General features: G+C 39.0%; 1 protein-coding gene across 16 annotated transcripts in view; it reads left to right on the forward strand.

Annotated features, from left to right (window-relative positions):
* Window positions 1-27,115, forward strand: part of ablim2 (actin binding LIM protein family, member 2) — a 315,904-nt gene that overhangs the window by 201,749 nt on the left and 87,040 nt on the right. For 10 of the 16 annotated variants that reach the window (XM_039751406.1, XM_039751419.1, XM_039751421.1 and 7 more), the window contains exons 7-11: window positions 4,424-4,511; window positions 14,981-15,039; window positions 15,804-15,842; window positions 22,878-22,955; window positions 24,928-25,074. In XM_039751406.1, coding sequence (XP_039607340.1) covers window positions 4,424-4,511; window positions 14,981-15,039; window positions 15,804-15,842; window positions 22,878-22,955; window positions 24,928-25,074 — 411 coding nt within the window. The remainder of the gene's footprint in view (window positions 1-4,423; window positions 4,512-14,980; window positions 15,040-15,803; window positions 15,843-22,877; window positions 22,956-24,927; window positions 25,075-27,115) is intronic. The other 6 variants (XM_039751420.1, XM_039751415.1, XM_039751418.1 and 3 more) reach the window with 1 other exon arrangement.

Raw genomic sequence — 27,115 nt, forward strand, 5'->3', positions numbered from 1 at the left:
CAGTAAGGTGCAGTAATTGTTGATTTATTTTGGTCTTTGTTGATATTAGTATATTTGTTTGTTGGCGGTTGCTAGATTAGATTAGAATAGTTTAGATTACACTTAACTGTATAGCAATAATAATATTTTTTTAAATTGATTTTTATTACTTCACTCGGCTACATTGTATTTTTAAATATCAAAGTGCATATGTTAAAATTTTTAATTCAGACAGGGTTTAATTTTCCACAGTCCCTTGAAAAAATATTGGTATAAACCTTGAATTAGGTTATATAACAATATGTGACAGTTTTCTACTTGTTAATGCTTACTGACATTTTTGTAAACCATATGCAGTGTTCTGAATATACTTTGATGTGTTCTGCTCATGGTTGGTTTGACAAGAGATTATGCTAGTTTAATGCATAATGTGGAGAGTGAACAGGCTGTTGTCAGTGTAGGACCGACTAAATTTTAAACATCTAAATTTTAAGCTCGTCAACATAAATCAACATGTTTATTTACTTTTATATAAAGCGGTGAATGTTCATCTTGCATTTAGAATTTTTTTTTTTAATTTCTACTTTCAGGTGTTTCTTTTCTGAAGAGAAAATATTTATGCATTAATGATTTGTTTTCATTATTTTTTGTACCAACCTTGTGAATACAGTAGGTAAAATTCACATCATACTTAATGTGGGTGAAGTTGACCGTTTCTTACTTCTTTCGGAAACAAAAAGTTTACTTAGGTGTTATCTTAATCACAGTTGGCTTTTTTACTGAAATATATTCAGTAATAAATATAATATCTGTAGTAGTAGTAGTAGTAGTATTAGTGGAAGTACTGTAATGTGTATAGAGTACAGTGAAATTCTTAGTTGAATGTCAAACTAATATGCAACACAATACCAGTCACCAGCAACATAACTAAAATGAATGTATTAGAAAACACAATTTGGTGTACCGGATGTACTCCTTAATGTGTATATGCAACAGTGTAATAAACATAGAATGGCAAAACAGAAAGAATTCTACTAAACAAGAGAATTAGAGTCGCAGGATGAAATTAATGATGACGTTACGAAGAAATGAACCTGAATGAAGGCATAAAAAGCACACATATGAGTTTGCTTTTAATAGTATTTAGCAGCAGTTAGCAAACATCCGGACCCAGCTGACACTGAAAATATGGTTTCCAATACATAACCTGCTTCCATTAATGCTGATCATTTTAAACTTATAATCATTAGCTTGAGCTCCTTCTCCATGGGAGCCTACATTAAATAGTTGGTGCATAAAAGTCTGCATTTGAAAACGGCTGTTTGTCCAATGCAGCTTAAGGTCCTTTAATAGTTTCTTGCATTAAAAAAAAAACGGGTTTCAAACATCCAAATATTAGATGTTAATTCTATGTTGAAACTGATCCGAGCCTGACCTCTAGTGTCAGGACCTGTTCATTTTTTATTTATTTTCAGGGTTCAATCAGTGACACCGCAAGCATTATGGAATCCAGAAAAAATCAAAAAACAAAACAAGGTACAAGAGTAAGCCCAAAAGTGAATATGTATGTATGTAATATGCATCAGTATGTTAGTAATCCATATACCCCCAGACTACAAAGTAGATACTCTTTACATGTTAATCAGGAAACTACTGGAGAAAAACTCAAAAGAATAAATAGCAGCCACATTTCCCAGAACACACTAATGAGCCAATATCCTCGGCAACCCTCTCATTCATAGGGCTGCAGTACCTGAGCCTGGTCATGGACTTGAGTCCAGAACAAAGATGTTTTTTCTTTTGTCTCGGACTTGTCTTCGACTTAAGAGTATTTATACTCGGACATTTTTGTTTTTACCAGTTAGTGTCATGTTTGAAAATATCCTGATTAGTTCTATTTTCATTTTTTAGTATGACTACTAATTTCCTTTTTATTTGTAATAATTTCTTGTTGTTCATGGGTGCCATTAGCTAAGATATCCAGGAGTCTTACTATTTGAAAACAAGAGGGACTTGACACAGCTTGGCAAGGGACTTTCATGTGTTTAGTGTCCTGATGTATTTTATCAAACGCTTGAGAATTCAACTGTACTGACTCCTGCTCATTAGAAGACCGGTCTCTTGCTGTGTCTGTAAAAGCACAACAGCTTGATTTGTTGCTACAATTGAAGCGGCCTTTTTTGTTTCAGATAAACACAGCCACTGTAGTCATGGTTTTGTTTGACTGAAAATGCCTTTTCTTCTCAGGATTTGCATATTACAAACAAACAAGGTTAGATGCATTCAAAACCATTTTGGCTAACAAGGTATGGAGTATTTGTGCAGAGATTATTTGTTGTGTTTTTTAAAAGAAAGTAATAATCCATAACTTCTGTCACCTAGCCAGACTTGAGTTAGAAGACAACTGCAAAGTCTGCAGTTGGAAGCTTGTATGTGTACAATGCAACAGCTGAAAAATGTATTTTTTTACTGTTAAGTTTTTGTTTTCAAGTTTTCAAATTAAAAGGAAAGAGTCAAGATGTTTGTCCATAATCTGATAGATAAGTGAGATGTTTTTCTGGTTTTCAATATTGCATTTAAAAATTAAAATGAAAGAAGTAGTGCCCTCCTGTTTCTCATGTGCCAAAGTGGACTTACGTGCTACTTTAAGTGAGTTATATTGGCATTTTAGGACAAAGATGTACACACACATACAGTACTACCTACAAACAGAACAATTCATAAAACAAATGAGATCATAGGAACTAAATTAATGAGAAGAGCTACGTGGAGAAAGTACCAAACTCTTGGAAAAGCCAAATTCTCAATAAAGTTAGGTTATACAGTTTCAGCTTTTTAAGCGACTAATGAATTGGTTTATGTGCCAGCATGAGCAGTGCACAGATTGTGTTGCTGGTTCATCAGGCTGGAAAGATGAGGTGAATCTATGTGATATTTTAGAATTATGCCTAATGTTGAGCAGGTTATGGAAATGGGAAGTTTCAGTTTAGCTTAATGGGACTTCACTTCAGCACAACTCAATTCATGAGGCCAGGGATTATATATTATTACATATTTTTAGATTGTGCTGAGTACAATGCCAGTTGAAAAACCATACTTGAAATGAATAATGTGGCCGAATTTCATCCTATAGTGTTGTTTCACTTTGTTTTTGATTGTAATACATAAAAGTGCAATATAATCATCCAAAGAAAAACATCTTTTGAGTCTCACACATCATGCTGTATAACTACTAGGCACTAATAATCTCCAAAATTTGAAGCATGATCATCATTTTTTTTGTTTGGGATGAGAGCTACATGTTTACTACCATATTTCAATGCCTCAGTGACTGGTCAGATCCTTTTCCATGCTTTAATTCATTGTCTAAAGATTTGCAGATGTATAGCATAACTGAGAATCTTTTACACCATCAGAGAATTGGCATGTTTGAACTAGTTAAATAGTCAGTCTTGGACTTGGTCTCAGTATCATTTGGAATCGGTCTTGACTTGGTCTCAACTCCTGTTTGAATTTGGTTTTGAATCGATCTCAACTAGTTGGTCTTTGACTTGTCTTGGACTCAGTAAAGGTGATCTTACTACAGCACTACTCCTTTATACCTAAAGGTGTGAAAGAATTACATTTTTAAGCTTGTGTACTATAACAAAATGTTAATGACACAACATTGATCAGATCAACCTGTGCATTTCTGTTAAACATAAAAAAGTTGGCAAAATGTAGATAAAGAATTTACATGAGACATTGAAAGAAATACGTCTGTATTTCTGTAGGACATTTTGCAACAAGCATCTAGCTAAAATGAGAAGAACCTTTTAAGGTATACAAATGTATTTTTATATACTGGAAATAGTCATGCAGTGTTATTTGTTTGTTGAATTCTGTCCAAGTCTTCCAATTTTTGCAGGGATTTTTACTGTAATAATTTTGCTTTAAATACCATAAGGCATTTATAAAATCATAAACATTGCAGATAATCATCAAGAACCTTTGCTGGCTTAAATGAACAACTTTTTTCATACATTATCTTTTTTTTTTAATTCTTAAACCTTAATTCAGAGTTGTGAGTACCAGCAAGGCAAGAAACAGATACTGCGACAAAAGCCACAGTAGATGGAGAAAAGGTCTTGCTAACATGAGAAGAACATGCAGACTCCACACAGGCACTGATTGGACGTAGCATTAGGACTCAGGATAGCAGATGTATGATAGAAGCACTAACAAATGTAATGTCTGTATATCTCTTCACCATTTATGTTAAGGTTTCTACCATTGCCTTTTCTTTACTTTAAACGTGTAACCTTTTAAATGAGGTCTCAAGAAGAAATAGGAGAATCTGAAGTGAATAGCTGCACAATTCCTTATATATTTATTTAATGGAAAATGTCTAAATCACGATTGAAATAATCAATGTATTTTCTTTCTTTCTTTACTTTCTCAACAGGCTGGTGACAAACATTATCACCCCACCTGTGCTAGATGTGCCAAATGTGACCTGATGTTCAAAGAAGGAGAAGAGATGTATCTTCAAGGTAATGAGCAACACAGACTATTTTCTACAAAAAGAGCTATGATTCATTCTGCAAGTAAGCTGAAGCTATTGCCACAAAAACATGGTTCAAAATGTGCAGCTTTTCAATGACAGCTACTGTCTTGTATGCTTGAGATTATCCAGAGACATGTTAGCTTGATTAGCAACTCAAAACTACTGGTATACAGTGTGTAAGTGGATGTGTATGCATTTCTGTAGACTGACTTCCCATCCACCACAGGTTTTTCCATTGTTTCTGCTACTGCAAAAATAGTAGGTACACATCGCTCTAAGAGACCCAGATAAAGAAAGATGAATGAAGGTAGATCTGATATGGTCACGTTTCAAGAGTTATCATCTCAGAACATTCATTTACTTTCAACCAGTCAGCTTTAAACTTAGCATCTGATATCATAAAGGGGGGATTTATGGTACTTGGAAGACAATTTAACATTTTACGTAAAGGACTAACAAATCTGGTTACTTTAGAAATGTAACCAATGACAGAATTTTTTTATGTGCACATTTTTTATTTGAAATGGGAGATTTGTCATGCCTTTTCGTGCACATTTTGTTTTATGATGTGAAAAGGTGAGTACAAAGCAATTTGATTAAATCTGTATTACAGTTCCTAAATCAACGATGCTATTTGCTAAACTTTGCAATGCTGGTTGTTAAACCCAGCAATATCAGATCATTTGTTTGGCTACTACGATAATTCTTTTGCCAGTTATGATGACAATCCTGGGTGATTTTTAATCCTATACATATATTAGAAGAGAATATGGGGAGGACATAGAAGAAATAGCTGTAGTCTCAGCAGACAGCACACAGCACTGGACTTTCCTCCATGGAATGTGTATTTGCTCAGCCTGATCTGTAGAAAACATGAAGCAACAAAGAGCTCTTGTTAGGGAATGGCAAGGGATGGGCTTCCTGTGCCGTATAGTTTCAGCTGAAAAAGCACAATGTTGTTTTCGTGCATCTATGTTATTTTTGATGGACCCTTTGCATGTATGTACATATAAAAAATATGTAGCATATCACATTTTTTAAAAGGCACTGTGCTCCAATGCTGTGATATGAATGGGGGCCACAGAGTATACTTGGTTTTACTGGTGTTCTGCTGATTCCCTACGTTACAGAGATACTGATATAACACAGGGAAATGTGGAAGTGTAAACAGGGACAAAACCGTTAACATATAATTACAGATTATTTTGCTTTTCAGTTCATTTGTTTCCTTTAACACTAGAATGTTGTGTTGAATGACCAAATTAATTTCCAGATAGTGCTCTTGTATTTAGCTTCACTACTGAGTTGGTTATTGACTAGTGACCTTCTGAGTCCTGTCCACCTGTTTTATGAAATATGGACAGAGGTTTTTATATGATTCAAAACCTTAAAATGAGTACCGTGTGACATATGTTTCTTTGACCTAATCATAAACACACTTTTAAAATGATAAAGCAGAAAACAGAGTTAATTAAGAGTCAGGGTTCCATGGGTAACCCTGTTTAATGTCCAAGCAAAAAAAAGATTAAACGTTTTCAAAAATGAGTAGATTGCCATTAGTCATGTTAACGTGGCTCTTCGCCCTTATAAGAGAAGGCTTCCTTCCGGTAGGTGGTCCTTGCTGTTCAGAGGTCTGGTCATAACTGATGCTGGACTCCCTGTGCCATTCAGATTTGTAGCAAAATAGAAAGAAGCGGTGGGGCTGATTAATCGAACGTCAGTAATCCTTTGGAAAGTTTTCCGTTTTATGGAAAATGGAAATATTGTTAGTGACTGTTTCACACTCAAATCCTTCCCCATAAGAATTTGAGATGGACCCAAAAACGTGCAATGTGCCCAAATGCCCACATGCTTGACAGATTTTACCTTTGCCATACATTAACAAGCGTGCCATGAAGGATAAAAAGGTGTCCCAGTTAATTTGTTAACCTTTGAACAAGTAACTGCTGTTCCATTATTGTTTTGTCAGGCATCTTTGAATATGACTTGTACCTTGTTGTTTTGCAAGAGGGTAGAAATTCAACAGCAGAGTGGTGGGATGTGTGTTTGTTGGGGTGCTAATCCTAGCATAGAGATATGAAATCAAATCACAGATTATTTCTGTTGGTATCAAAGGTGTGTTATCCTTGTGTGCCCTATCTGTTCAGTGCAGATAAAGACATTCTCACATCCCTGTTCCCAGAAAAAAAGCATGTATTCAAATATAATTTAGTTTTTAATTAAAAAGAGTGTAATAAAAATAATCACTGCATAATAGAAATGAAAATAGTTTTTATTTAGATAGAAATTATTAATATAGAGTGTTTATACTTGTGATATGGTGATTGTTAACCTAAGAGTAATCATAAATAGGCACTTCTGATTGGAAAGATATTATTTCAGTCATTGACAAAATTTTAATTAGGCTAATGGTCAAATTTATCTGTGGAAATATAAATTCATATTCACTTTACTTTGAAATAGTTCAATATACAGCAATGTCTGTAATTAGTTCAGGTCTGATGAATAGGCTTCTGACATAATGTCTACTGTATGCTTTCTGCTTTGTATGCATGCGGTACAGTATGTATCTGTACTTGATATATGTAACAGGGTCCATATAGGCCACGAGAACACATGAAAAACAGGCTGATTAGCCTCTTACTCTGTGTACAGTATCGCATATATAACAGCATGCAGTAAAACCTCGAATATCCGTCAGGGGTTGGGACCAAGGCCGTGACGGATAAGAGAAAAGACAGATAACAGAACAGCTAGTTTAAAAATGATATACAGTAGATTAGTTTAGCAAATAGACATTTATTTACAAAACAAAACTGCATTAACAAACTTTAATATAGTTTTAACAAAATAATTGATTCATATAACATTGTGTAACAAAATTAATTGATCTATGTAATATTGTGATGAGCATAATAAGAAAATACAACTCAGAGGTACTGGAGTTTTCTATGGTTTTCTTGGAGTCTTTGTTCTGTAACCAACGGTGCCCTGTCTTATACGCCATTATCCGGGTTACAGAGCATATCTCCAAAACAATAAAAGAAAGCTTTCCCCACCAATCACTTTATCTCCTGCCACTTACATTCTTTTTTTCTCTATATCGCAAACACTCCTGCTTATTGTCTCCTGACTCCCTACTCAAAACCTCCTTACACCATGACTTCCTTTTTCTCCTAACTTCTCTTGTCTCTCATCTCCTAACAGAAGTGTCCACCTCTTACAGAACAGATGCCCTTCACCAAGTCCCTTTACTTACAGATGCTCTCATACAGCAAATCACCATCTGTCATCACATCACAATATATTAACAAAACATAATACCTGTATAACAGAATTTAAGAAGAAAATGACAATATAGAAGAACAATAACATTAATACAGAATGACATTACTGTCAGTGGTTTCCATTTTCGGCACATTTTTCAATTTTGTTGGCATCACTGTTCTTCCTACTCCATAAATTGAAGCAATACTTGAAACACTGCCGCCATTTTGTAAATGTTTAATAATTTCAGTTTTTGTGACAATTCCAACACAGCTATCGGCCATAACAATGTATAGTAGAATAATTATAACAAAAGAGAAAAATTACAAAACACTATTAAAACTGATGGTACAGTGCATCCAGAAAATATTCACAGCGCATCACTTTTTCCACATTTTGTTATGTTACAGCCTTATTCCAAAATGGATTAAATTCATTTTTTCCTCAGAATTCTACACACAACACCCCATAATGACAACGTGAAAAAAGTTTACTTGAGGTTTTGGCAAATTTATTAAAAATAAAAAAACTGAGAAATCACATGTCCATAAGTATTCAAAGCCTTTGCTCAATACTTTGTCGATGCACCATTGGCAGCAATTACAGTCTCAAGTCTTTTTGAATATGATGCCACAAGCTTGGCACACCTATCCTTGGCCAGTTTCGCCCATTCCTCTTTGCAGCACCTCTCAAGCTCCATCAGGTTGGATGGGAAGCGTCGGTGCACAGCCATTTTAAGATCTCTCCAGAGATGTTCAATCGGATTCAAGTTTGGGCTCTGGCTGGGCCACTCAAGGACATTCACAGAGTTGCCCTGAAGCCACTGCTTTGATATCTTGGCTGTGTGCTTAGGGTCGTTGTCCTGCTTTTTTTTTTTTCTTACCGTGTCCTGTTCGGCTGTGAAGCAATCAGAATTGATGTCTGAATGCTGGCGACTAGCCTTACAGTTTTTCTCTCAGGTGGAGCGTTACAGCTTCTGCTGACGTCACGCCTGATACCAAAACTTTATTAAAAATATTTTTAGATGTTTTTAAGATTCGAACCGGACACGGAGACAAAAGTGAAAGAAAAGAAGAGAGAGAAGGAAGAGATGGAGGTAAAGGGGAGGGGGTTTCGTATAGAATAAACAATAAATGAACCAGAATCCGCTTCTAGACCTGCAGAAAGAGAGGGGGGGAAAAAAAAACACAAGACAAAAACATTGCTGCATCAGCTACATGAAGATATATAAAAGTAAAAATGTTTGCTGACAATCATACAGTAATTATTACTGAGGCATTTAGGCCACCACAACCTTAGATCATGTGCTGAAGATGTCCAAGTCATACTTATGAAATCACCATGTGAGCACCTGTGTGCGTACGCTTGTATGTGTAAGGTTTCTCTATAGGAGCATCCAATAGTGAGTGTGAAGGGCCACAGACCTGCCCCCAAAACGTGCGGAAGATGGAGGGAGTTCCAAGCCCAGAGATCCAGAGGTCACCCCAGAGCGGGAGACCCCAGGGAGGCCGTCACCAGAGAAGCCCCAACCCCCACCCGAGGCGCAGAGGATCACCCGGGGTCACAACCAGCAGCCGGCAGAGTCCCGGAGATATCAACGGCAAGCCCTCAGGCCGCCCGCAGCCACTCTCCCCGAGTCGGCCGGGCCCGGAACCCAGCAGCCGGGACCCAGGGCGACCCACCCCGCCGAGGATCCAACAGAGCCCAGGGAACCAGATCCCACCAGGCAGCCACCGGGAGCGACCAGACAGATGCTTAAGGCAGGGGAGGGTAGGCAAAGATGTTGTAGTATTGCCAGATGTCCCAGGAGAGGGGAGGAGTCCAAAACCCCACCTGACATATACAGTCACACACAAACACAGTCATACACTCCCTCCCTCATGCTCTCACATACACATACAACCCAAGACTTACAAGGATGTACGCCAGACACCCATTCACACTCCCCACACACACCCTACCTAACTCTGGTCCCGGTGCTGCCGCACCTGAGTTACAGCCATTCCTGGACGTCAGAGTTAGTCCCGTTCCGCAGGGGTAATAGTGCGCAGGCACCCCACTCCCACGTCGAGCAAAGCAACCCACCACTCCAGACCACAGGCAGACGGCCAGCTCCCACTCCTAGCCTCCAGCCCCGGCAGCTAACTGAGAACAGAGGTGTAATAAGACCTCTAGTCTCCCTCCGCCTGCTCTAATGTAGTGTTGGTGTGTGTGATAAGGTGCATTTTGTGGTTGGGGGCGCGGCAGTGCCGGCACCATGTGGCCTACACCAGCTGATGCCAACACACAGCCCCACCTCCCCCCCAAAACTCTCCGTGACTAGGTGCAGTTTAAAATTGGAAGTGGACACCGCACTCGGAGTGAGGCTGAAATTTCCCCCCACCGGATGCCGTTGAGTGTGCCCACTCCCAAGGCCCTAAGTGTGCATTTGTGTGGAATGTTTTTGTGGAAGTGTTTAATGTGCAAATAAAATTGGGGTGTAGGCTGCCACAGGACTGCGGAAACGGGATCCATACCGCACCCCTGACTTACCCACACCCCAAGGCCCTATGTGCATGTTTGTGTGATGATGTGAAGGAGCAGGAGGAGGGAAATGTCTGAGGATGGGGAGGAACGGCTGAGGGGCCTGAGCCCTCCAGGGAGCCAGCTCCCCTACTGGCCCCAATAGGCACCTCCGTTCCCAAAATCCACCCGGGGCACGGAGGCCCCAGCCTATCTAGCCATGGCCCGAAGCAGCAGCATCACAGAGCCCCACGAGTCTGAGGCCACCAACCCACACCACCCCAGCAGAATATTTACTCCCATCCCCACATTTACTCAACATTCAGATTAAGTAAGACATAAGACACCCAGGATAAAGCTGGATCCTCCCTCCCGGACATCCCTCCCCATGGTGGAACTGCCGCATGTTCCGCCCTCTTCCCGCAGCGTACATGCCAGGACCCAATCCCCAAGGCCCCACCCATATCCCCATCCGGGGACGGCCGCCCCCATACCCTAAGCCACCAGGCCCACACCCAGACCAACCCAGGGGCATTGCGGCCACTAGGCAGCGACCGCAGCCACCGTCAAGACCCCCTAAGGCCCCACGCACAACCACCAGAAGCCCACCCCGGAGGTAACCCAAGCACCACCAGAGTCGGGCAGCAGCCCCCAGCCCAAGACCCCCTAGTGAACCCACCCCAGGGATCCTCCAGATACTCCAAGCTCAGACTCTCCACCACATCAACCACAGCATCCCGCAGGACCATATCAATGACCCTCCATCATCGCTATGTGATGGAACCGATCAAAGGAGCCCAGAGAGATTGATTTGAAGTGGAGGCAGAGGCTGTCTCAAGTGTAATATGATCCAATAAAAGATTTCTATACTGGTTAATGCAAAGATTATCTTTTTTTTCCAGTTTATGAGGATAGTTTTCTTAGCGATGCATATGGCAGTGAGAACCACGTGAACCAAATTTGTTTCAATCGGGACATCCTCTAGGTTCCCAGCAAGCAAAATGGGGGGAAGTTGGGATATCACATTTCAGACACTTTGACAGGTCTTCACATACTCTATACCAGAATCCCTGAACAGGTGGACATGACCACAGTGCGTGGATATAACTGTCAGGAATGTTGTCTGTGCAGTGTGTGCAGGTGTCAGATGGCACAAATCCCATCCTGAACATCCGATGACCTGTATAGTGTACTCTGTGTAGAATTTTGTATTGAATTAGTTGTAAATTGGGGTTTCTGATCGTTTTAAAAGTTTTTAAACAGGTTTGGGACCAGAAAGTCTGATCAAAGCTAACTAATAGATCCTCCTCCCATTTGCCTATAGGAATTGCTATTGTATCATCTATTTTGGTCAATGTTTTATATACTTTAGACAGTAATTTGGGGTGTTTGAGATTACAGAAGTCTAATACCCTTGATGGTGTTTGTAATTCTACTTTAAGCTTAAATTTTTCTTTAACTACTGATTTAATTTGGAGATATTCTAAAAATCTATTCTTGTCTATCCCAAATTGGGAGACTATTCTGTTAAATGGAATGAAATCCAATCCTTCAACTATGTGTTCCATGTATAGAATTCCTTTACTTTTCCAGTATGGGAGGTTCATCATTTTATTGTTTTGCAATATGTCAGGATTATTCCAGATGGGTGTGCGTCTGCATGGAATTAGTGAAGACTCCGTCATTTTTAGATATTCCCACCATGCTGTCAGTGAGGTACTGATATTAATACTTTTAAAGCTTTCATGCTTTCTTATTTTTGAGCTAATAAACGGTAGGTCCGAAAGCTCTATAGTATTGCAAAGTGTCTGTTCTACATCTAACCAGGACTCATCCAGCGGGTTATGTTGTAACCATCTTGGTATATATTGGAGCCTGTTGGTTAAGAAATAATGATAGAAGTTGGGTAGATCCAACCCTCCTCTATCTTTGGTCTTCTGTAGTGTTTTTAAGCTAATTCGTGGAGGTTTATCCTTCCAAAGGAATTTAGTGATGGAGGAGTCCAGGGATCTAAACCAATCAGATGATGGCTTGTTTGGGATCATAGAAAATAAGTAATTGATTCTTGGTAAAACCATCATTTTAATTGTGGCAACCCTCCCCATAAGTGATATCGGTAAGGATTTCCATCTAGCAAGATCATCTTCCACTTTCTTTAATAGTGGGATGTAGTTTAGTTTAGTTAGATCTGCCAGCCTGGGAGACACATGAATGCCCAGGTATGTAATATTCCCTGATTCCAATTGTGTATTAAGGGAATTGACAAAAGAGAAATTAATTGGAAGAACTGTGGATTTTAACCAGTTTATTGAATAATCTGAAACTCTTGAAAAGGAGTTTATTAGTTCAATTGCCTGGGAGAGAGAGGATTGAGAATTCTGAAGATAAAGTAACACGTCATCTGCATAAAGACTGATTTTATGTTCTATGTTCTTACACTTTATGCCTTTAATAACTGTAGTTTGCCTGATTGCTGCTGCTAGTGGTTCAATAAAGATAGCAAATAGCGAGGGGGAGAGAGGGCATCCCTGCCTGGTCCCCCTCTGAAGACAGAAGCTATCTGATGTTTGGTCATTTGTCCTGACGCATGCTGTTGGTGAACTGTATAAAATTTTTACCAGTTTATGAAGAAGTTTCCAAAACCAAATTTATGTAAAGTTGCAAATAAGAACTTCCAGTTAACTCTATCAAAAGCCTTTTCTGCATCGAGAGATAATATACTGGTTTCCATGTTTCTGCTATAAGAAAAGTCTATTAAGTTGAGTAATCTACGTGAATTTGTGGATGAATGTCTCCCCTTAATGAAACCAGTTTGGTCTGGATGTATTATGAAAGGGGTTACCTTCTCTAATCTTTTTGCAAGGGCTTTACAAATTATTTTCAGGTCAACATTAATAAGAGAAATTGGGCGATAGCTGGTAGGAAATATAGGATCTTTGCCTGGTTTTAACAGGAGACTAATGTTGGCTGAATTCATGTTTGGCTGTAGTCTACCATTTTCTTCTATTTCACACATCATTCTGAAGAATGTTGGCGCCAGAATGATCCAGAATTCTTTGTAGAACTCTGCTGGAAACCCATCTGGACCTGGAGCCTTCCTATTAGGCATGGAGTTAAGAGCTTCCTGAAGCTCATCTGATGTTAATGGCGAGTCCAGGACTGTAGCTTGGCTATCTGATAATTTAGGAAGTATTATCCTGTCTAGAAACTCATTGATCTCATTATCTGATGGGTTAATCTGTGGTGAGTACAAGGTTTTGTAAAAATCTCTGAAAGTGTTGTTTATTCTTTCAGGGTCATATACTATATTCCCAGTTGAGTCTTTAACAGCAGATATGGCAGTTTTCTCTTTGTTTATTTTTAACTGGTTGGCTAAAAACTTGCCTGATTTATTACCGTGTTCAAAGTTTTCTATTCGTAGTCTTTGTGCTAAAAATTGTGTTTTTTTGTCAATAATTCCTTTAAGTTCTAGTTTACTTTTACGCAATTTGTTTTGTAATTCTTCTTCTGGGGATGCCTCTAGAGACTTAATGATTTCTTCTAATTCCTGAATACGTTTGTTTTCTATTTTTTTCTTATGTGATGAGAAGGAAATTATTTTACCTCTCATCACTGCTTTCCCTGCTGAAAGATGAACCATCGCCCCAGTCTGAGGTGAAGAGTGCTCTGGAGCAGGTTTTCATCCAGGATGTCTCTGTACATTGCTGCAGTCATCTTTCTCTTTATCCTGACTAGTCTCCCAGTTCCTGCCACTGAAAAACATCCCCACAGCATGATGCTGCCACCACCATGCTTCACTGTAAGGATGGCATTCGCCTGGTAATGAGTGGTGCCTGTTTTCCCCCAAACGTTCAATCTTTGTCTCATCAGACCAGAGAATTTTGTTTCTCATGGTCTGAGTGTCCTTCAGGTGCCTTTTGACAAACTCCAGTCGGGCTGGCATGTGTCTTTTACTAAGGAGTGGCTTCCGTCTGGCCACTCTACCATACAGGCCTGATTGGTGGATTGCTGCAGAGATGGTTGTCCTTCTGGAAGGTTCTCTTCTCTCCACAGAGGACTACTGGAGCTCTGACAGAGTGACCATTGGGTTCTTGGTCACCTCCCAGACTAAGGCCCTTCTCCCCCGATCGCTCAGTTTAGATGGCCGGCCAGCTCTAGGAAGAGTCCTGGTGATTTCGAACTTCTTCCACTTACGGATGATGGAGGCCACTGTGCTCATTGGGACCTTCAAAGCAGCAGAAATTTTTCTGTAACTTTCCCCAGATTCATGCCTCAAGACAATCCTGTCTTGAAGGTCTACAGACAATTCCTTTGACTTCATGCTTGGTTTGTGCTCTGACATGAACTGTCAACTGTGGGACCTTCTATAGACAGGTGTGTGCCTTTCCAAATCATTTTTTTTCTGCATTATACCAGCTTTTTAATGCCCAATTACTATTCCTCCCACCTTCACTGTTTCCAACGAAAATATATAAATGCAGAAACATTTTGAATGTCCCTCGTTTTTTAGTAAATATGATGTCTACAGTATATAATATTAACAACACTGTAATTATGTTTAAAAGGTTTAACTTTCTTAAAGTGATATGTTATTCTCATGTTACCTTTAATAAAAACAAACATACTTTAAAAATTGCAGATCATATTACTCTTTCCTAATTATCTGATGCCTATTTTGTAATTTAGGTTCTACTATTTGGCATCCTCTATGTAGACAGTCTGCAAAGAGTGAAGAAAAACATAAGGTGAGATAGTTTTTCTACATTTTCATTTGGGGATAAATGTGCAGCAGCATAAAATGCAGTAAATGTCCTTTAGATGTGATCTCTTCTCATTCTTGATTCATGTAGTGTACAAAATGTACAAAATGTATCAGATTTTCTCTTACAGCTTCAGAGTAGATGAATACACACTCACAAACTATTATGGAAGAAAAACTGTAGCTCAGCCATTTTTGTGCAGAATATACAGAGTGCTGTATAATTTTACATAATTGTAGTCAGTAAATATGAAACTACACAGCGAATTAAATGTAAATATGAAAATGATTTAATACAATAATTTAGAGAATTTTTTAGTTTAAAGTAGGAGTTTAGTATATAACATATACTTTAATGGCAGTTACATCCAGATGTCCAAACAAAACATGAAAATATTTTATGTAGCTTGGAAAAGAGTGCAACCACCTGACATGAACCCTGAACTGGATTAAATGGGTTTCTGACTGTTATGTTATGTTGAATAGAGTGCCACAATCTAATTTAAAACTTATCTGCTGAGTTTAAATAATATTATTGGGTTGTTAGGTTGTTCTTATTTGTTTGATTTAATTATGTTATTTGATTATATTCAGTTGTATTTTTTTGTTTTCAAATAAAAAGAAAAAAGGTTGCTATAATTAATACATTTCCTCATTGATTGTCAAACTTGTAGTTTTATTAAACTATACATCAGAATTTTAGAGTCAGTACAGAAATTTGTAATGCAATTTTTAACCAACTTCTTCTAGAAGCAGGTGCGGATACACTTCAGTGATGATATCTCACAGGTTTGTAAGTGCAGCTCTCTGCATGGATGCCATTCTGCCTAATAATGCTATGCGTATGCTTTAAGAGCTTAGAATACCTGGCAGAATTAAAAAGCTACCTTATCAGCTGTTAACCATGCAGTTTTTTTCTTGCTACCCTTAGTCTATTTTAATTCACTCCCTGATCAATTTAGGTAGTATTAATCTTACACATGTGAAAAATATTTAAGGACAACCACAATAATCCATGGAAGAACACTTTTTAAGTTATTTTTAGGGAGCGAGAATTGTTTCTGTTGCTCTGCCCTGTTTATTGTTGTGATAAGGTAAGAATTAGGAGATGATAATTGACTTACTGGCTTATCTGTAATGCTGTATTCTATCTGTAAGGGATGCCTGGCAGATCAGCCCGGCCAGGATGCCCCGAGTATGCAAGAATGTGGGAAGGCAGCTACATTTGGACACTGCCTCCTCCAAAGCGCTAGATGGCAGCTTCCCTATAGCTTAATGGTGTGCCACATTCCCATAGGACATCATAGACTTTGGAGTTCAGTATCGCAGCCCTGCTAGGTACCGTGGGCACTGACAGGGAATGCTGTGAGAAGACCTTGGGACTCTTATTTCCTGCATAGCCTGGAAATGCTAAAGTACTGTTAAGTCATGAGAACGGGAGTCCAGAAGTACTTCCGGGCTAACTCAAGTTCTCTCTCTGACCCGGAAGTGCTGGCAAGTCATGTGGACAGAAGAACTTCCAGGTCAGACCATATAAAAAGGACTGCTGAGAATCCAGCAAGGGAGCCAGAATTGGGTGGTTGGTGGATGAAGCTTGCTGAAACGCATGGAGGGGAAGAGAATTATAATTATTGGGCTTAGGGAATCCATTCCCAGGAATTCGGGAATCCTGCATGTCATTCCCGGGAATCCCGGGCTTCCTGGGATGACACAGTGCACGGGCATCTCACATGTGGACGGTTTTAGAACGACCAATACTTATTTTTAATAAAACTACTGCAGTATGTTGACACCAATAAAAGACTAACCTTATCTACAAGCAGTTCATGCTGTCATATAAGTACATGTATCTAGTTCAGGGGTGCCCAATGCGTCGATCGCGATCGACCGGTAGATCGCAAAGGCAGTGCAGGTAGATCGTGTTGCATTCAAAAAAACATTTTTTTTAAACGTTAGTCTATCATATATCCTCCATATGGCATTTACCACTTGATTGACATACAGGGCATCCAGTCTGAGATCTCATTTCTTCTAAGACACTGGTCACCCTGCACGCACTATCAAAAGCGCAAGCTACTGCAAAACTCCGGCTGTGATCTAGTTAGCCTTTCAATTTATATCAACTAAAGAAGGGATTTTTAAAAAATTGTTTGGGGATGGTATGGGCTTTATGTGTAATTAGAAGAAGATTTTTTTCTCTCACAATGTCACAACCGAAGTGCGTTTGTCTGATCTGTCAATCTATCATTGCTATTCCAAAGAAGGAAAATGTGGAAAGGCACTTTCGAACTGTTCATAAAAACTACGAAACTGACTTCCTTTCGAAAAGCAATCTGAGAAAGAGAAAAGAAAGGGAACTAAAATCGCAGTTAATCAGACAGCCGTCATTTTTCACTCAGCTGAATTCAAAAGCTCCTTGACTGCATTATTCGGCTCTACTTATTTATGCGAGTCAGCCTTTTCCCACATGAAGATTATTAAATCCAAATACTGTAATGACCATAAATGCATTGAATTGTTATTGTGCCATAAAGGTTATTCAGTTATGCAAGTATATATATAGATTTATATATACCGAAAAACTGTGGGCACCCCGATCTAGTTAGTTGCAGTAATAATAGCGTAGAAAGCATAACATGTCCAGCGTGCGGTCGTCCAGTTGAGAGAGTACTTCATGCAGAGTACGCCAGCTGCTGAGAAAGCACGCTTTGCCTCCACTGAAGTAGGCAGCACAGACATCAGATACAGATACACTTGTTCTAAACAATGCTTGCGCTTGCAGTTGCTGTGAAACACCGCCATTTCACCTGTTACTGATGCATTCAGTTTCTTGTCAACATTCTGTGATGGCAAGTTTCTTGGCACAGATAATGAGGATGCAACAGGCTGACACATTGCAATTTCAAGTTGCTGTTTAAAGCTGTTGTCTGACAGACGTCCATGAAGTCTTCAGTTTTCAACTATAACTCTGTTATTTCTTGATCGATTTTTACACTTTTACATGCTATATATGCGAACTTGCCTGTTCCCGGTTTCCCGGGAATTACAGCAATTTCATTCCCGGTAATGCGGGAATGAAAAATGTCCGGGAATCCTGGGCTCCCGGATTCCTAATTGTGCTATTTGATTCTGTTATGGTGGCTATGGTGCTTAGAGAGCACTGTGCAAGAATTTAACAAAAATAATTCTTAGTGCTTTTACCTGGTGTCCTGAGTGTCTGCCTGTTGGGTTTAAAGGGGCAATAGCGACCCCTAATGTTCACATACCGAATTTAATATTAATGTAATGCTTTAACCTTTTCTATTAATCTTAGTTTATGTATAATTAACTAAAGCTAGTTAAACTATCTCTTGCAATTTATTAACATGGGTTAGCAGACATAAAATGTAAGCTGTTAACAGTGAACCTAATGTGGAAAAACATTACTTATATTCTTTGGTTAAATAACCAGGAGTTCAAATGTACTTCTTTACCATCCAAACTACCATCTGTCCATTTGCTGGACCGACCTTTTCCAAAAGAACAAGAATACAACAAGAACTACAAGAATGTGTAGAGGAAATGCAAACTCTATGTAAACATTGTCTAGTGAATTGGCCATAATATCAACTATGCCAGCTGAGCCATGGAGACTATGATTTTGGATATGATGGTTCATAATTGTATCAAAGCTGTTTTCACAGCCACTGAATATCATACATAGTCACCTGAGTGTTCTCTAAGATGAAAGCATTTCATGTGTGACTTAAAGTGATTAAATATTCTTGTGTAAACTGAAGCAAGCTATCTTTATGTCACTAATAGAAGATGTGCATTAGATTCAGTTGAATCATACATTTGAAACTTTGTTCTTTTAATTATATTTCCTGATATGATTGACATGGTAGATTTATATCAGTTCAGAGGATTTTTTGCCCCAGGGAGTCCAAGCCTAATAAATTTATAATCACATAGACATGATTAGCTTGTATTGCATGCACGCATTCTACTTATGCCTTTTTTCTCTTGAACACTTATGCATGAGTGATGGACAGTGCTAACAGGATTCTTTGCTCAGGGTTTAGAAAGAGCACTGTAATTACTACATTAATTAGAGCTACTGATCAATAACTGGAATCACTGTAGCCTCTGGTGTTTACCCCTGCTGTGATTAACTCATGGGAGTGACCCACTTTTTCACCTGCTAAGAAGACCATCATGCATTTAATGACAATATACAGTCATGTGTAAAAGAAAGTACATCCTCTTTCAGTTCTATGGCTAACATATCAAAAATGGCTAATAATCACATAGCTCTCAGAAAGTCCAAAAATTAGACCGACACAAACGATATTGCATTTTCACATAACTGTATGGTATAATAAATGAAATATCTCGATTATACATCAAGAGAAGAATTGCAGGTTTGATACAATTGGAGTTTGCACATTCTCCCAGTGCCTGTTTGAGCTTTCTCTGGGTCCTCTTCTTTTCCTTCCACACCCCAGACATGTTTGGTTTAAGTACTTAATAGCACCTCATCCATCACCTCATCAGTCTTATTAACAAAAGTCTGGTCTTCCAGACTTGAGCATTTCAAAAACTGATAAATTACAGTTTTCTGTCGGAATTGATTAAAGTATGCAGTATGTACCTATGCAGATTACAAGCATGACTGCTTTCTCCATCTCTCTGTCTCTCTCTATAATGAAGAAGAATTTGACTGCCAAAGAGATCTCAGGGAAAAGCTATGGGGGTGCATGGGCATATAAGAGGTCTAGTCAGGCCTATTTTGAAACCTACTTGGTGATGAGAAGTCTTCTTCATTTGTCATTGGGGTATGTAAACACACCTTTGCCAGCTCCTCAACCCAAAAGAGACAGACGCAAGGCACAAGTCTAGCAAAACACACTGGATTTATTACAGTGGGAAACGCTTTTTCCCACCTTCACAGCACAGTTACAAAGGCACAATGAAGCAAAATAATGAAAGCAGCATATGGCAATGCCTTTCTTTTCTTGCCTCCATCTCTTACTGTCCTTCCACCTCCACTACTCCTCTAGCAAGCTTTGTCCCTCTTCCTTTTGACTCTGGCTTGTCCATCTGAGGCAATTAGGTCCTTTTATCTTCCACCTGGGAGTGCTTTCAGTCTCCCATACACGTGGTTTGAAAGCATTTCCGGGTGAGACAGAAACCCCATGAAATAGGGCTCCCCAACCTCTGCAGCAACCCTTGGTGGCACCCACAGAACCCAACAGGACTGAATCGAACAAATCCATGTCTCATGCTACCCTGTGGGAATCCGAGACAATGCTGCAATCCTGGGGGTCTGCCATTTAGCACCCCAGGGGAGATAATGCCCTGTGTTTGATCTTTCTCCTGATCCTTCGATCTCATGGGCATCTCAGATGTCCCTTAAAGGTGATAAAGCTAACAATGACAGTGTGCATTGTATGTGGGCCTGAAGGGAAGTAAATAGGAGAACTGGAACACAGGAGCACCTAATACTTCTTCTAGGATGATGTAGTAAAGGTAACCCAGTAGACCTCAGAGATGCCATGCTTTCTGTTGTGGCCCACCAAGCTGGCACTGCTAGCTAAACCTGACACAGAGATGCGTGGGACACAAGTTCATGGCACACAAGTTTTATTTCATTTTTTTCCCTTGTGGGAAACGCCTTACCTGTTCCCCACAAGTATAACACAGTCCATGCACAAGCACAGTACAATACCACAAGTCTCTTTCTTCACTCTTTCCTTGTCCTTCTTCACTCCTTGGGTCAAGCTTCGTTGCTCCTCCTCCCGACTCTGGCTCCCCGAGTAGTGGCTGCTGGCTCCTTTTATGATGCACCTGGAAGTGATCCAGGTGCTTGGTTACTCGTTTCCAGCAGCACTTCCGGGTGTGGCGGAAGAACTGTCCATAACGGCTCAGCAGCTCCGGCTACAGCACCCAATGGGGGCACATGCAGATCCCAACAGGGCTGCACCACACTCCAACTCCCATGCAGCCCTGCAGGAGTCTGAGGCACTGCTGCAATCCAGGAGGGGTGCCATCTAGTGTCCCGGGAGAGGTAACGCTCTGGCCACACTTGCTCCCCTGGTCCTCCAACCGTGAAGGCGTTCCAGCCGGGCAAGAGCACCGGCCGCATGCTACACTGTTTAATCGGTAACTATTAATAATAGTGCAGTAGGTATAAGCCTGATTGAATTCCTCCACAACCCAAGATAGCAATAAAATGCACCCACTTGGTAGTAGTGCAGCACTATGGAAAGTGGAAGTCAACGATGCCATGTCTTTCAAGTTACTTTTGGGTGTTAGGGATTGAGAAGAGCTTATGGCTGCCACTGGGAAAACCCATAGAACTATTCTGAGTAGCCCAATGTTGGTGAATAAAGCTACTTCAGTAACAGTACACCATTGAGGGAGAATTCAGGAAGGGGGTTTGAAGCATGTGCTTTATTGGGAAGAAATGTGAGGTTGGATGGATGGATGAATGCACTTTATTTGGTAAATATGTTATACATACAAAGAGTGCTAATATTTAGTGTTGTTCAGTTTTGTTTACCTCTGCTTGTGTTTAATTCTTTACAATAAATATCTTCAGTAATTTAAGTCTTTTCGGTGGGGTACACAAAGAGAGAATACCGTAGCGTCGCTACCCCTAGTACTAGTGAGCTGAGGGATTCTGTCACAACAGAATAGCCATACTAAATAAGAACATAAGATGTTTGTTAAATAAGGTGAAACTAAGCAGTCCATCAAGCTCATTTAGTTACCTAATATCTTATGTTGTCCTGAAATGTCTAATTTTTCCTATTGTGAGAGTGTCAACCATTGTTAAACAATGCTAGAAGAGATGAAAGCAAGTCAAGCTGTAACATTCATACAAAGATTAACTAAACAGAAGCTTGTAACCCAGCTTTCTAAATATCTTCTTCATTTAAATCACTGGAATATGTTTCCTTCTTCTTCCTACTCTGCTCATGAGTGTTTCTTTTTCTGTTACTTGTTGTGCACCCTTAAACTCCTACCATTCCTGGCCTGTTGAACTGCCTTTTCATTTTTCCATCCCCAGGTGCTTCATATACCCAGTTGTTTGGTTCTGTGACATAGTAAATGTCAATTATTATGTTAACAAATGTATTGTTTCATTTAGATTAGCATACTATCTTACAAAGAGTGCAGGTCAGGGCGTAAGTTCAGAGGATCAGTTATTTAAATTATTTATAGTTACTTTTCATTTTCATTAAAAACATGATAGTTTCATGGAAGAAGTAAACAGGATGCATTTTTTCATTTATATTTATGTATTGTTTTCTTTAGTTTCTTCCATTTGTGAATGACATCTTATTACATTTGTCCCACTTTTGATAATATACTTTGTTAAGTACACTGTAATATCCATTATTTTCACTGCTCAAGGAATTATCATTCCAAATGGCAATTTCAATAGTGTTTGAGCACATACTGTACATATTTCAAACACGATGATTTTCTTTATATTTAATGAACTCCTTGGCGGTACTGTGGTATCACTGTAAGCACTGCAATCCCACGCCAGTTGAGCCCTAGTTTGATTCTCAAACTACACATTCTGTATGGAGTTCACAAGTTCATGTGGGACTCTTCTGGGATTTTTATTGTTCTCCAAAATTCAAGCATAGACTTTTATTGTGATTGGTCATTGTGGTCCCCATATGTACTAGCTTGTTTTGTGGGTTCCTTGCATGTTACTGACATCCCATCTATTGCAGGCTCTTCTTAGATGCCAACTTCTAATGACCCTAAATTTGATAGATTAAGACCTGTTATGTATAAATATTACAATTTTATCTGCCTTTGCAGGTAACAAGAACTTCTTCTGAAAGTATCACTTCTGTACCAGCATCAAACACGTCAGGATCTCCAAGCCGAATCATTTATGTGAGTACAGTGAGAAACAGTTTCCTTAACTGCAGCCATAAAACCATGTGCAAACTGTATGACTATGGCTGTGGAATGGGTTACACTGGCGTCAACAACAACAACAATTTTTTTCTTGTAAAGGCCAAAATCAGATTAGGAATGCCTCAATGGACTGTAACAAGCCCAGTGTTTTGACAGCCCCAAGCACTGACTTCTTAAAAGAAAAGAAAAAACTCTCCCAAAAAAACTTTATTGTAAAAAAATGCGTCAAGTAACCAATCTCTGGTCTTTTTATATAAAGGCAAAAACATCTGTGCATCAAATCACATTTCTTTCAGTCTACCAATTGGTATTCTATCATGTAGCAAGCTTTTTCACAGTTATTTATGACCCTGACCCTGACAATTTACTTTAGTAGAATCTTTTTGTAGATGTTTTTTTCCCTAGAACTTATACATGCTAAACTTTTGGAATTTTCACTTTTACTGAGTGAATGACAGCACATGATTTATAATTTGGTAATCCTGACAATAGTAAAAATTACTTTACAGTGAAGATGGAAAAGTGTAGTTTAATAGATTGTAATATTTCTGATCAGTTATCCAGGATCGTTTAAAGTGCTTTCAATTGTTTAGCTAGCTTTAGCTTATTTTAAATAACAATGCCATATATTTTATATTTCATATGAGTGTTCCTCAATAACTTCACTTTCTCTTCCAAGCTCACTAATTCATAAATGGATACTACCGAAACATTTCTCTGGGGTACACAGTAGTCTAACCTGTAAAGTCTCTGCATCTGAAAATTTGCAATTGTTCAATCAATTTCTTGGTATTTCTGCAAAAGGCCATTCACCCAGTTTGCAGTTAATTCATTCCCACCAAAGATGGATCCTAACCCTGCGAGTCACTGGACCTTGCAAGATATTGGGTTCCCACCTACAACCCCTGCCACCAGCCAAGACCAAAGTTAAAAACATGTTGAATAAAAAAAGTGTGTTATTCACCCAAGTGCCAATATTTATTCATTGGACATTAAATACAATGTTATATTTTCATTCTACTAGGTGAGAAGGCAACATATACTACACAATTTACACTACAGTAATTTATGTTGAGATTAGTGTGCCTCACGTGAAGAGGTAGTGGCTGGGGAAAAACAAAATAATCTATGCATGCTATGTATTTAATAGTAAAATTCAAATACAGTAAAACCTTGTGAAAACACAGTAACACAGATTAGAAAATAATGCACTTGAACTCAGACTTTCTTTGGCAGAGCTGAGTGGCTCTGAATTTTGCTGACATGCAATGTATAATGCTAAAGCTACTAGCATGTTCAAACTGTGATCAGAATATACAGTACTGCTGCTGGCAGTGAGGTATATAACCTAATAGCTATTATCAGGTCGAAATACAGAAGAAAATGTAAATATAAAAGAAATTCAGAATAATAATTTATTCATCAGTTGTGCTACCATATAGAGGAAAGCTCCATATGGTTTACGGTGCTGCGAGTTTACAAGGTCACAGAAAGACCTCAGGAATGGCAATATCACCCAAAAATTGAACTTTCAGGGGACACAAGAGCCTTACCACTGCACCTGGGTTCAACTTCCAAGACTCCATTGATTTAATTGTCACTTGGACCCTCCTGACCAGTGAGGCGCTGGGAATTGGGCATGTGAGGCCAGTGCAGGGATCCATGTATGATTCCCACCCTCACTAGATGAACAGTGTGCCAGTATGTCCCTACATTATTCAGACTCTCCTGTGAAAGGAGAATCTCTAAGAAGGGCCTTGTTGTATGAATGCCATTTTAAAGTCATGAGGATTGGGAGTCAATCCCAGCAGCCTTTAGGCACAAGACAGAGAACATTCCTAAATGGAGCTCCAGTCTGTTTCAGGACTGTATTTTCACCACTGTATTATTTGGTAAGAATGAAAAGTTTTCCTGTGTAATTTTGCCTATTCTTTTTTTCTATTTCTAGGCTAAACTTGGTGATGAACTTCTTGACTACAGGGATCTGGCTGCCCTTCCTAAAACAAAGGCCATTTACAATATTGATCGCCCAGATTTGCTCACCTACTCTCCATATATCACTTACCCATCTGATGACAGGCAGAGCTTCGGGGAGGTACTAGACTTTAAAAAATTGCATTTGGAAAGCAAATGAAAAAAAGATAATCAAAATGTGCTGTAACTTAGTTCAAGATAATGTTTTAAGGTTTGCAGTTATATTTTGCCCAGTAAACTTTCAGCAGACCAGGTGTTATGCTAATGTGCTTTCAAATGACATTTCTTTATTAATGTAATGCTAACTTATCTCACAGAGTGTGTTTCTCTGTGAATAATCATGATATTATATGAATACTGGCAATTTCAAGTAATATTTTAGGAAATTGCATAACACATTAACTTGTAGTATTGTACTTATGTACAGTACAGTAGTAGTGTTGTCATGTGAACAGTGAAATTCTTACATGATAAGCAAGAATGTATTAAAATATGTAACATTATCTTATTGAGTAGAAAACTCAATGAATCACAACCCGGTGCATCACAGAACAAAATAAACATGACATTACAGTGTTAAATATATAAATTAATACAATAAAAATTAAAGATAAAAACTTTAAAATAAATTAGATGATTTGTCTTCTTGGAAATACCTTGAGGATTTCACAGAATATTCCAGTAGATGTATTTCGGGAGAAGTTAGTTTCTTGGTAAATATCTGTTTATGCAGAAATTAATTTAATGGATTCTTCATTTGCTAACATTAATTGATCAAGTTACTAGTGGCTAGGTGGATACAGTTTTGTCTTAGTAATGTAGATAGCTACAGGCATGTACTTTTACATTAATATTTATTTATTTAGCAGACACTTTTATCCAAAGTGACTTACAAAGGAGCCAAACTAGGCATACATTTTAAAATGCTATAAAGAGCTTATAAATACTAATGACTGAATATACAATTCATTTATGCTTCTATTTGTAGGTGTATGTTGCATTTGAACTGTATGATATGTTCTTCCCACATCTCAAACTTGTGAATATGTTACGTTGAGAGAAGACTTTAAACTGGCCCTGAATGAGTGAATACTAGTATCCTTGGTCATCTCCCCGCCAGCACTTCCAGGTGTGACGGAAGTGCAGAGGACCAGGGCTTTTCAGGCATCAGGCGCCCCCTGGCGGTGACCACGGGCCCCTATAGGGTTGAGCTTCCAAGCTCAGATCCCGTGGTCCCCAAAGCTACCAGGGCATAATCCCTCCTCCGGTCCTTCCGGGCATCCCGGCTGGGTGCCACCCCCAGCCGCTTGCCACAGTGTGAACCAAGTGAAATGGTTGACTTATCCAGGAGTGCTTTTTCACCTATTACTGTTGGGCAGAATTTAATCTTCCTACATCACTGAATTGGATAAGTAAATGCAGTACATGAACCGTACAGTATATAAAATGCAAAGTTGACCAACTGAGTGACTCACTTACTGACACACTTACCAAGAAAAGCACTGTTTTCCCATTCAGTTAAAAAGCTGAAATTTGACCCAAAATAGAAAATTACCCAATATATGTTTTTGTTTATACTTTTTTATCAGTGTTTATTAATATTAAGCTAGCAGGCATGCTCTGCAGTGTTCTTTATGCAAACAAAGGACACAACAGAAGAGATTGACAGGCCACGTGAATAGCACCACCACCCAATAGGGTGAACGTATGACTGAAGATGGGGTGGCATCCTGGGCAGGAAAAAAGAGATGTGTTTACGTTGTGAAATGAAAAGAAAAATTTGGTTGTTGCTCAAGGAAGATGCAAGCACTGCTTTTTGTTGTTGACTCTCAGCACTGTTAGGTGCATGCTGATTCTCATCTTGCTTATCTATTCTGCTCTGATGGCCTCTAACCCTTGGTCCCAGTGTTGAAAACTACAAGAAGGACTGACCACCTTAAATTGCACATTACTTCAACATCAGTCTTAGAGCTGAACACTTGAATTTCTAATGAAGAAGTCACAGAAAGTGTGTCGCAATGCTCAAAGCTACTGCTCTGCGTTCCCTTTGCTTCACATTAATATATCAGTGTAATGCACAGGGTGCCAGCATTTATGCATATCCACTTCAAGCACTGCTTTGCATGTACAGTACATTCACATATGTAGACTTTACAGAGAGA

Source organism: Polypterus senegalus, chromosome 4 (genome assembly GCF_016835505.1).
Source record: "Polypterus senegalus isolate Bchr_013 chromosome 4, ASM1683550v1, whole genome shotgun sequence".
Lineage (NCBI taxonomy): Eukaryota > Metazoa > Chordata > Cladistia > Polypteriformes > Polypteridae > Polypterus > Polypterus senegalus.